The sequence below is a fragment of the Haemaphysalis longicornis genome, unplaced genomic scaffold, assembly GCF_048455015.1.
Source record: "Haemaphysalis longicornis isolate Haplotype H1 unplaced genomic scaffold, Haemaphysalis longicornis Haplotype H1 scaffold_1, whole genome shotgun sequence".
Lineage (NCBI taxonomy): Eukaryota > Metazoa > Arthropoda > Arachnida > Ixodida > Ixodidae > Haemaphysalis > Haemaphysalis longicornis.
The window spans coordinates 90,243,774-90,256,343 of NW_027526203.1; the positions used below are offsets into that span (position 1 = coordinate 90,243,774).

At 50.3% G+C, this 12,570-nt stretch overlaps 1 protein-coding gene across 1 annotated transcript in view; it reads left to right on the forward strand.

Annotated features, from left to right (window-relative positions):
• Positions 1–12,570, forward strand: part of LOC144177985 (ATP-binding cassette sub-family C member 2-like) — a 603,957-nt gene that overhangs the window by 357,554 nt on the left and 233,833 nt on the right. Inside the window, exons 11-13 of the mRNA XM_077705540.1 lie at positions 510–713; positions 4,373–4,519; positions 5,468–5,561. Coding sequence (XP_077561666.1) covers positions 510–713; positions 4,373–4,519; positions 5,468–5,561 — 445 coding nt within the window. The remainder of the gene's footprint in view (positions 1–509; positions 714–4,372; positions 4,520–5,467; positions 5,562–12,570) is intronic.

Consider the following 12,570-nt stretch of genomic DNA (forward strand, 5'->3'; position numbering starts at 1 on the left):
TTCCAGTTATTCTCCTGTGGCGAATCTAACGCTTAAGACGTGGAACGTATTGAACCAGTGTCGTCACTGCAGTCTGGCGTATGTGGCCCTGTCTCACGGTCTACTCAGCCTAACTAATAATGAGTAACTAATGAGTAACTTATTTTTTTCACCATCGCATATTTTACCCTGGGCGAAAATCACAGCTAAGCTTGAATTCTAAGAGTCCTCGCAAAATACCTCGGGCGTCCAACGGAAGGTCGAACTTTCAACCTTTTATGGCATCAGCTAGCGTAACCCGCACCGTACACACTTGCAGTATAAACATTGTTCTCTTTGTTGCCATCATTTCAAATTTGTATGCCTCTTAAGTAATGTGGTGCATTGGCAGTAAATAAATAAACAAAGTAAAATTATGAAAGAATTCTCGCAATTATGGAAGCAACGCAGTTTCCTCTGTGCGCAAGCGCTGCATATGCTCCGTAAAGACGCAAACCACGACTATGAAAATTCGCTTTCATTTGTTGCAGATGAGGGAAGCGAGGGCTCGCGATGAAAGACTGAAATCCATGGCAGACTTACTTTCCACCATGCGTGTGGTGAAAATGTACGCCTGGGAAGACGCACTTCAGCGCAATGTATTACGCTCGAGAAAAGTAGAGCTGAAGTGGCTGTTTGCAGTGAATGTGCTCGATGCATTTCTTGATTCCATCTACAGCTCATGTGGCTCCGTGGTGCGTATCTTTTTGTCTGCAAATCCCTCTTCATAAAAAAGTGGCATTGAAGGAGTGACTTGTGTTATTTACAGTTATAGAAACTTTTGTCACCTCCAAAAGCAGGTTCAAAAGAACTGAATACGTTCAATCCTCTTGCGCAATCGCGAGCGTGTGCGTTCCAGACGTTTGGGCTTAAATTCGCGTTGTTATGGTCAACTGAAAGGGCACTACAGCGCTGTGAGGTTAGCCCACTTGCCTGAGCGTATATTGAATCCTCTAAAATGGTTTGTCGCATTTATTCGCTCCCGCTGCGTTCACGCGTTGCAAAGCAAGCATAACTCGCATATATCTCCTTTTCGTAAACTTCCGTTAGCTCGCAGGCATTGTTTTTAGAACGCTTCTGTTCTATCAACGCCAACTTTTCGTAGACTGTAATTGCCCTCAGAAGACATGAAGCCGATCGTATTCGTCTTCGGTTCTCTTACTGCGAAAGCACAATTTGTCTTGCTTCACCGAATTTGCAGAAATATAAATTTGTTCACTCAGTAACGCCTCCGGATTTTCTAGTGTTTTACGTTATTGCGCAAAGCTTGATGTTCTGCAAAGAGAGGGGCTGGTAGAGATACGTGACTAACACACGTCCGATCTTCAGGTTTAATACCACCAACCGTACAAGCAGCTAGATGTACAGTTAGCATGACTTTGCCTGTAAGGTACTGGCACAATTAATGACACTTTATTTCGCCCAAAGTTGAAGTGCTTGCACCGCGGAGTTATTCCCCTGGTCAGCTATGCACCGGGCCCCGAAATTTTGGGAACTCGGTGTCTTCAGCAAACTTGACGAAGTCCTTTTGCACGAAGGTAGATGGGCTAGAGACCTCAGCCTTTGAAAATCAGAGAGAGTGTGGGTTATGAAGAATTGGGGGAGTGCTACTACCAGATGCAAGAAAGTCTAAGAGCTTTACCAAATGATATGGGCAAGCGAGGCTCGTTTTATCGAACAGAAGGGTCAAGCCTCCTTATAATGGCCAGGGAATACTACGGTTACTGGGTCGAAAATTTCCGAACATTGTACCGTCTGCAGCTGTAGCAGACCGTCGAAACACTGTTTTTCTCCTGTTGGAGTCATTATATTTTTTGTTTAGAATGCAATGTTTTAGTGACACTTGGAGATCCCTTTTCTAGGCTGAGACGGAAAAGCAGTACAGAAGACTGTGCTGCAGCTTTGGAATATTTTAGATTTTCCATCTCTACGTTGAGCGATACGAAGAAAAATAAAGGAACACGAGAATCGTACTCAGGTAAATACGTCCCTACGATTCCAAATATGCCGACCCCAGCAGCACGGCTTCACCACGCGGCTGCTGACGGTTATGCTTTTTCTAATTGCACATCCTTCAAGTTTTTCCCCGCACCCTGTTGTCATAACGGAAAATAGCCCCCCAACACTGACAGCCGTTTACTGCTACTGCTAAGCCGTTCACATTTATGTCACTTATGGAAATATGGGTGTCATAGGCTACCTATTAGGTTACCTATGACCAATCAACCTACCTAATAACCTGCCTATCAACCATCACCAATGCCACCGGCACATCTCATGTCAGAGGCATGGCTTTGTTGAGCAACGCATGCCTGAGCTACTTAGTAGGTTTTGTCACGATTTAGCCCCGCATTCGTGAACGTGGGAGGGACGGAGTACCCTCCAGCCGAGTGACGACTCGCAGCGTGCTCGTGATGATGGTGACTGACCGAGAGCGGCCGTGCTCGTCGGTATTTATTGGTCAGCCGTACACAATGTCGCCCACCGAACCTGGTGGGGCCACTGAACTTAGCGGCCAACGAAGATGAGTGTTGGGGGGCGCCACACACTTGTCACACCCCTCACCCCCAAGTTTGCCCCATACAAACACTAAACACCTGTCACCCCGGCGAGTAATGGTTGGGCGGTCTCCGCTGTCTTTCACTCCGCCTGAGCACAGGTGTCGATGCGGGTGAGGCAGCATCGGGTGCCGCCCTTGTCGCTCTCGCACCGTCCGCCAGCCTTGCAGGTGTCACCACACTTGCACGTGGCGCCACAATGGCGCGAGTAGCATCAGCCCCTGGTGCTGTGCTGGCAGTGGCCGGTGTCTGCTGGCTTCCTGAAGGGGTGGCTGAGGTTGCCAGGCGGCTGAGTTTGGTCCGCATGCCGGTGCCACGTGGTCCCGTCCGACATGCGAACGAGGAGGGACGACACACTGGCAGGAGAGACCACATGGCCGGCGGACCAGGCTGGACCAGGCCGGAAGTTCCTAGCGTAAAACCGTACATAATGTACCCCACCGAACCTGGGGGGGCCACTGAACTTAGCGGCCAACGAAGATCAGGGTTGGGGTCACAGCTGTCACAGCTTTGTACTTTCATATGCAGAGAAATGCGCATAGTGTTTCGGTAATTTTCTTACTCCGCCCCCCCCCCCCCCCCCTGAAGAGAGCGTTGGTGTGTGTGCTGATCGATTTTTCTTGGTTACGGATCTCTTCCATGAATTAGAGAATAAAAAATCACGAAAGAGGAAGTACAACGTATTGACTCTCGAGGCTCGCCGGAAAGTTAGCCGCCTTAGGTTTCTTCATAACTGTCTTGTAGGGAAAACTAAATTATTACTTCCTAATTGTATAAAACCTTTAACTTCACGGACAACTAGACATAACCATGAATACTGATTATCGCCAATTTTCGCCAGAACTGACACTCACAAGTACACATTTTTCCCCCGAAATGTGTCTGAATGGAATTCTTTGCCACGAGAGGTTTTTGAATCTGCTGATTTTATGAGTCGCCTTGAGTCGCACATTGCAACTTTTGATGGTTGAACGTTGCTATAGTATTCGTGTTGTCTTGATTGTTGTTACTAATCTTCATTGTATTGTATGTATACTGTGTAGCCCCTCCTGCCAGGGCCAAAATACTGGCCTGCAGTATTGCTAAATAAATAAAATATCTGGAGTCTACTTCAGATAATTATTTAAGATAATTCTGATATAAGGCGATGCTTTGGACGTTATTTAAACAGTAATATGGCAGGAACCGCGAGCAGAATTCTTTTATGTTACGCTCTTTTTCTTATTATAGCTAGGCGAAAAGCAAAAACGCCCGTGTGTTCGAGATTTCGGTGCACGTTAAAGATCTCCAGGTAGCCAAAATTAATCCGGAGCCCTCCACTACGGCGAGCCTCATCGCCCGCGGTGCGTCTGCGCATTAAGCCCCCTACAATCAATCAATTATTTGTTACAGCAAAAACGTGCCCCTGCATTCGGTTGAGTAACATTTCTGTAGAAATGACAATCGGGCTCGTTGGTAGCTGATCATCTTGAACTCACCCAACAGGGACGAAAGCAGGATACAGCACCGTGTCGTCTCTGTCTTCTACTTTCGTCCCTGTTGTGTGAGCGCTTCCACCTTCACGATGATCGGTAAAACTTCTGGCATGTTTGAATATATACAATACATTCTGGGGGCAAGGTTAATCCCTGACCTAACTGCCACTACGGTTTAGTTCAGGCGGCTGCAATTACTCAGAAGGGAGCCGCCATGTCGAGAAAAAACATTAGGCTCGATAATATGATTGGCGGTATGTGATACCTTCGGTATGTTCCCCGAATAAAACTGTACTGCTAATATCAATCCTTCTGTTGCAGGTGACGATTATCTTGTTTTCTACTATGTCTGTTTTTGAGCCGCAGCTCGTGTTGAGCCCAGCTCTGTCGTTTGCTTGCGTGGCTTTGCTGAGCATCACAGATTTGACAACCAGCAACACCGCCGAGGTCTTCAGAAACATGACCAAGGTATTATGCAAGGTCAAAGTCAAAGGACAGTTTCTTTACGTCGTCAAAAATAAAGATGCGGGTTGGTCCGGGCAAAAACGAAACAAGAATTACCCGATCTACTTTCGCGCCCAAAATCCAAGGCATGCAGTGAAAACGCAATGTACACATATAACGTTCTTTTCGTGGCCATTCAAAAAGAACAAAAAGGTAATGTTGTCAAATGAATTGGCGAGCAAAGGATAAAATAGACCGAAAACACAGCCTAGTTCCTCAAAAGACAAATTATAAAATCATAAATACACACGAAAAATTAACGCTACTATTAAAAAAAGAAAGAAATAATGCACTTCTCAGGTTATCTGGTGAGCATGTTTTTTATATATTATGCCCGCTGACAATATACCTATAGGGAAAAAGAATTCCTTCATGCCCCTGTGTCCGTGTGTGAACGAATGGATAATGCGCAGGAAGCCCCATTCATACGCTGCTGCATTTCTTCCACCGAGTTCAACTGACTAAAACCGCCTTCCAGCCACCACAACTGCTCTAGATAACGTGAATAAATCCAGGTCTATCATCACCAGTGAAATTGAAATCCCCAGCCTTGTATAACGTCTCGGTGCCAATTCCCCCTGTTGTATTTTTTTAATAGCACTGTATAAATCATGTTCGTTGCTAAATATTATTCTTTTTGAGCATCCTTGAAATATACGCGTATTTCTCACTGCTCGCCAATATTTTTTATGTTCGTACTTACCACACCCTCTATAATGCTTCGGCCTTGATGATACTTGTAAATAAGTAAATAAATAAAAATATTTCAGAGCCGCAACCACGTTCACAGAAAAAAAAATCACGATAGCGGCCAGTAACCACTTCTACTATCGTTGCACCACCACTGGGCTTGCCGAAAAAACTGCTTAATCACTGAGAAGTGGCGCACCTGCTGTGTTTTGTGTGTTTCAGGCGTCCGTTTCGCTAAGCCGCATCGCTGAGTTTTGCAGTGTGGATGAATACCCCGAGAAGAAAAAGCAAACAAAAGAGCAAAGCACAAAGAAAGGTATGTTGCGAATTCATTATAGCAGGCACAGAAAGAAAGTGATTTACACAAAACATTGCCAATTTTTATTGCCAGTGAGTTTTGAGCCTAGAAAGATATGCTTCACTCAGGTTTGGCGTTTTTAGAAACAACAAAGAAAAAAAAACCCGCCCGCATCTTCCCACGGGGGGAACTCGAGTAAATGCGTCGCAGAGTGGTGGGGGTATCGCGTGAATGTTGCGTAATTGGGTATGGTTTGGAAATGCTTAATTGTTATTTCGTCTTTATTATTCCTATTTATTGAATAAAGTACAAGCGAAGGCAAGGAGTGTAAAGTTAAAGTCTGTCTTTATTGCTTGGTGCCGTCATGCAAAGCGTCAAGTCAAGCGAAAGCCAAGCAAAGACGCCCTTGACTGAATACCGCACGCGCGCTCCGCCGCTTATATACACACCGCCCGCGTTCGAGGGAGAGGAGTACGGGGGAGAGACGCGCATGCGCACACTTCCATACACAAGCGCGCGAACTTTCCACGCACCCACACGCCGTTATCACGTGCACACGCCCTGCCGCCGTTACTGTTGAGCGCGACGCAGCGCACGGGTAGCTTCGACGCATGCGCGCACAGACGCACTCCCCCCGCACCGCCGCAGCTGTTGTTGAGAGCGACGGAGCGCACGGGGTACACGCGCTCCTCCCGCACCACCGCACCTGCTGTTGAGAGCGAGGAGGGTACGGGGGAGAGACGCGCACCTGCGCCTCGACGCGACGCGCATGCGCAGTGAGCGTGTGGACGGCGCCGACAACATCGACGAGTGACATCGCGAGCCTGATAAATGCTCGGCATTTAAAACGGGTTGCCAAATTGGGTGCGACAATTTGCGGCGAAAATGTTTTATCCATCAAGACTCATATGCCAGAAAGATGTTCATAATTAGGAGTCTGCTGAACAAACGCAACAAACGTCTATCGGTATTGGGGTCATTGAAACATTATTAGAGTGAAACCCACTTTTAATGATGCCACATATAACGATCTATCAAGTATAACGAACATTTTTCGGTGAACTTACGACTTCCCTATGCTACGCATTGAAACTGCGTCCAGATATACCGAACGTTTTTGAAAGCGCCGTACATTTACAACTAACACTTCCGACACGGTCGCGGTAAAAATATGGCACACACTTAGGGGGAAAAATCAAAACAGTCCTTAAAGCATAAGAGAGGTGGCGTGCTGGTGTGTTCACCGACAAACCCGTATCCGAGAGCATCGCCCGCAGATTTCTGACGCCGCTACAGAGGTCCCTCACTTTCCTGACATGGATGATGAAATTTCTCCGCCTATGTGTTCTGCAACAGCGAATGAGTACATTGCCGTTCTGAAGGAGCTTCTATTCTCCAGGCGATATCCACAAGAGCATGTCAATAACATAGAGGTCTTGGAACAGGTCATTCCAATTTATACAACAGGGCTATCAGCCACTTCTGTGAAGTGAGGCACGCACCTGAAGATTTTTTTTTACCTGTGTGTAAGTTCCTTTGGGCTTTGAAATTGTTTCAAGATTCATTTCGGCGTACATTCGTCCTCAGGACTTTTATTGTAAAAAATAAACTTATTTTGTCCCGTAGTCATTGTTTTTTTCTTAGATGTTCAAGTTGTTTTTGTTGTGGTACTTATCAGCCCTAAATTGTACGCCACGGTAAAGGTCATTAAGTGTGAGCAATTTTGAGTCTTAAACAAATGCAAGATGCGTCACTTCGTATCAACTGCCTCTCAAGCGCTGCTATTGCCGGTTTCGATCTTCAGGCCGCCCGAGTCGACGCGAACGCGGCACCGCGCGCTGCCAGAAGCGCCGGTGGTTAGTTGGCTGCCATCGAGGGATCGTGATTTGCCGACACTTCGTTTGCACAGTTGCTGATAATGAATTGTGGCGGCATTCAAACTTCGCTTTTCTGCGGCCGGCGGGACGCTCCGCCTGGCGCGGCTGCGAGCTGTCGATGCCGGTACGGCGAGCGGAGGACGTCCGAAAGAATTTCTTCGCGGGCATTGAGCCGGTAGCAGAAGGGTCGACACAAACACAGTTTAGTTAATTCGTCAGCAAGCAGCGGGTGTCGTTTTACAAAGCGAAAACGCCTAAGTTGACACCGAAGAGGTTTGCTGATTCGCGCGCGTTTTAAAGTGCGAGTGCAATACAACAAGCTATTGATATTGCCACGAAGCCCCAGACGACGCAGTTGTCTTCGAGGAAAACACGTTTATTGGAGCGAACTTGTGCTCCCATAGCAACTCAAAGAATACACAGGCGGCGAAGCAGCAGTCAACAAAGTGACGTACGCATGCGAGCTACGGCGACTCGAATACGCCGGCGTATGCTCTGCAGGCCTTTTATCCTTCGGCGCGCGTGGTTCTCGAACCGTCGATTCACATCTAGAACATTGTAGATCCAAGAAGATTATTCTGGGATGTTCACGTTAGTTCGGAATGCTCTCCCTATCAGAACAGATAACACATGCGGCACAGAAAGAAAGAATGGAACACGCGCTTACCTTGGCACAGAGATAACACAGACCGGCGCAGCCGGGCGGAAAAAGCCAAACACCAATTAACACAATGCATGGTTCGCGGTATTACCCCCCCTCTAAGAGTGCATCGATCCGATGCTAACATAAGCGACAGTCTGAACAAATAAAAAAACATCCCCCTCGCGAGGGGCACGATCAAATGCAGAGCATTTCTGCGGGGGGGGCGCGCCTGCAAGTCGGATGGATTACGTATTGGTTGTTGTTGTTGTAATTGTTGTCTTCCAGCGTAGACATTGTCGATGAAGTCAATGGTGAAACGTGCCGTGAACCCCCTGCCGCGGCTATGACGCAACGTGGAGCGGCTATGACGCAACGTGGTGCGGCTATGACGCAACACAATCCAACACAATTCACTTTAATCCAATCCAATCCAAATCCAAGCCAATCCAATCGAATCCAATCCAGTGCCCCTCGCAAGAGAGTGTTATAGCGCCGAAATCGCCACCACGCGAACGCGTGATGCTGACGTCACGATCACGCCACAGATGTTAGCGACCGCAGCGCGCGCGAACGACATATGTGGTTTAAGCGCGAACCGACCGCGGCGAGAGAGCGCGATGCGAGCGCCCCACCTGTTCTTGGGCGCGAACCTAGCGCGGCGAGAGAGGGTGTTGCGCACGTCCCCACCTGTTGTGCGCCCGAACCGAACGCGGCGAGAGAGGGCGTTGCGAGCGGAGAGAAGGCGAGGAGGACGCGGGGGAGAGGGCGCACCTCTGGCCGTCGGTTGAATGAGTCAAGGATATAAGGCACGTTCGTAACCGTCCGTTCTGTGTCGGCTTTGTGGCTCAGTTGGTAGAGTACCGTGCACCTTGCGTTCCGCCCGCAGAGTCGTAGGATCGACACCTGGCGCCGGCAGGTATTATTTTTTTATATAGTTTAGGGGGAGCGATGCGGACGCGGACTACGGACGCCAACGCGGGTGACATCGTGAGTTACTGAAATGCTCTGCATTCAAAATAAAAGTTCGTCATCGTCCGTAGAAACGTTTTAAGGGAACCACGTGGACGACTTCGGGGCGCGCGTGTCGTCGTGATGTGCCGGAGTCACCATCGGGGATCACCTCGTAGGTAAGTTGGCCAACACGTCGTAGTATCTTGTAGGGTCAGAAATACCGTCGCAGAAGTTCCTCACTGAGTCCGCGTCGTCGGATGGGAGTCCGAACCCACACACGATCCCCTGGGTGGTACTCGGCGGCTCGGCGTCGGAGGTTGTAGCGGCCGGCATCCACCAGCTGCTGCTGGTCCGCTATACGAACTCGAGCGAGCTGGCGGGCCTCCTCCGCACGCTGAAGGCATCCTTGGACGTCGGCGTTCAGGTCGTCGTCTTCTACGTGCGGCAGCATGGCGTCAAGCATTGTAGTCGGCCGTCTTCCGTAGACGAGCTACAACGGTGTCATCTGCGTGGTTTCTTGGATAGTCGTGTTGTACGCAAACGTGACATACGGGAGCACTTCGTCCCAGTTCTTATGTTCAACGTCGACGTACATGGACAGCATATCCGCAATCGTCTTGTTCAAACGTTCCGTTAGTCCGTTCGTTTGGGGGTAGTACGCCGTCGTTCTTCGGTGATCCGTGTTGCTGTAGCGTAAGATTCCTTGCATGAGCTCCTCAGTGAAGGCCGTTCCGCGGTCCGTGATTACGACTTCAGGGGCTCCATGTCGCAGCACAACTTGTGTTATGAAAAAAAATTGCCTCCATCTCCGCGAGGGAACCCTGGTGTGATGCGGCGCATCTGGGGGTTCAATTGGCGTTTCCATTGGTTTGATTCTCTACATCGCGTGAAACGTATTGTGAACGCGTAGGATGCCTTCCATCACATACGGATGTTCTCATACACGGGACGATGGAGGCAATTTTACATTTTCATGCACATGCATACGCGAAATGAGAGAGTACACGTGTTTTAGCGGCAACCACCCAGCGCGATACCCGCTTTATATTCACAGCGCTTGAAGGAGAGGACACCGCGGAGGAGAGTCGCGCATGCGCGCACATGCGCACCGGAGCAGCTGTTAACGCAGCGTTAACGCAGCGAAGGGCGCCAGCTGTCCTAATGCTAATGCGCCGGAGTGAGAGTGTTGCACACAGCTGTGGGAGAGGCGAATGGAGGAGGGCCGCGGACGGACGCCGCCGCCGCCGACGACGACGCAGGAGGGACATGCCTCAGAGCAAGAGATGCGCCGCATCTAAAACTTGGCAACTTCTTGTGCAGTCCCCCTCGGAACAGCGGCGGTCTCCACATAGCGCGTCGTGTAGTCTGTTGCTACGACAATCCACTTGTTCTCGGACCGTGACATAGGGAACGGGCCCAGAAGGTCCATTCCAATCTGTTGGAAGGGCCTTGATGGGACGGCGATCAGCTGCAGAAGTCCAGCGGGTCTCGTCGGGGGCGTCTTTCTTCGCTGGCAGTCACGGCAGCTCCGGACGTAGTGGGTGACGTCAGAGGTAAGGCGGTGCCAGTAGTACCTCGCCTTGATTTTTCCAATATTGCGGGCTGTGCCGAGATGTCCGGAAGGCGGGTCGTCGTGGCACGCTTCAAAAATTTTGTCACGAAGGTCCGCGGGGATGACAAGCAGGTAATACGTTCTCGTTCCGTGGCTGAACGTTTTCTTCACTAGGACAGAGTTTCTCAGGCTGAATGCTGGTAAGTTGAGTTTGAAGGTCCTAGGAACGGCGACGTTGCATCCCTCGAGGCAGTCGATTATAACGCGTAACCCGTGGTCGGCACGCTGCTGGGCGGGTAGGTCCCGATTCCGAAGAACGCGCTGTCTTCAGCAGAGTCTTGTGGTGGCGGGTCTACGGGGGCGCGGGACAGGCAGTCGGCGTCCGAGTGTTTCCTCACGGATTTATAGACTACTGTAACGTCGAATTTTTGCAGGCGCAAGTTCCAGCTACCAAGACGGCCAGAGGGGTCCTTCAAATTGGCGAGCCAACACAGCGCATGGTGGTCTGGCACAACCCTAAAGGATCTTCCATACACTAACGGGTGGAATTTCGAAATGGCCCATATAATCGAGAGGCATTCTTTCTCAGAAGCTGAGTACTTTTTTCTTCCTTGGACACACCACGGCTGCCATAGGCGATTACTTTTTCGCACCCCCTTCGCTTTTACTGGCATCCGTGTGAATTTCCGTTTCGGCGTGTTCGTCGAAATGAGCGAGCACGGGAGGGCTCTGCAGGCGTTGTTGCAGTTCGCAGAACGCTTCCTCTTCGGCACTTTCCCAGCTGAAAGGCGTGCTATCTTTCGTCAAGCGTGTGAGCGGCTCTGCAATGCGTGCGAAGTGTGCGACCAAGCGCCGGTAGTATGCGCACAGTCCGAGAAATCTGCGCACGCCAGTAAAGATGGTTGTGGTTCGTTTCCACGAAGTCCGGTGTCGATCAGGAACCCAATCGCCCGGGCTCCGGTTGATTTGGCAGGAGGCTGGCAGGGTGATGGTGTTGAAGTTCTTGGAGGCGGCGGTCGAATTTGACAAACTCGAGGCGTTGGGGTTGAATAAGTGAAACGAAGAGTTTATACACAGCTATTTACAGTAGGGAAACTGGGTACATGAGTAGTAAAAGGAAAACTTCCGACTTTAGCTCCAAGTGCGTACAAATCGCTCGAGCTTATCAACTTCGTCTAACTCTCCTATCCTCGGAGTGTACACAAACCACTCGAGAAACGACGGCCGAGACCCTGTCTCGCCGCAAGATCCGTCTAGTTGCCCGGTACGGCGCTGTACCTTAATCATACTACGTGATCTTAACCTCTAGCCTAGGGGGCTTACAAATGCCAACCTAGCTTTAACGGTCGAGACTCCTTGTCCCACCGGGAGCTGCCCAGCTCAGCGCTCAGACAAGAACGATTTCTAACGGCCAAGTTCGGCCTTAACACACCTAGAGATCAAACTCTCTCGGGAACGACCCTGTAGCGTCCGTACACGCTTAAGGGAGTGCCCAAATTCACGTAGAGCGCTGTCACTCAGCGCACTACGGAATATTCAGTGAGGCGCCGGCATCTTTGGGTCAACGGCACGCTCGCGGACGAGCAAGTGCGTGCGACCCCCGCGGGGTGAGAGCGAAAGGCGGCGACAGTGCACTGTGCCGGCCGGGGCGCGTTAACAATGGTGTCTCGCGCGGCATGCGCTTCGACGCTGGTAATTCCACCACCTCCGCGGGTCACGTCGACGATTTTCGGAAGCCGGCGGCGCCGTCTGCGTTCTCAATGGGGGATTATCCCCGTGGTATTCGGTGGGCCAGACAATCCGTCTCCCGTGCGCACCGTGGCGAATTGGCGACGGCTGCGGCGTAGAGTCCACAGTGCTGGGCCCGCAGACAGAGTGGCGGGTTCTCACGCGCAGCCCGGGCGCCTGGCCGCTGATCTCATAAGTGGACCTTACAACGCCCTTCTTATCTTTCGGCCTTGGGAAGTTCGCTATGGCTGAAGTTTTCGCCGGGTCAGGCAGGAC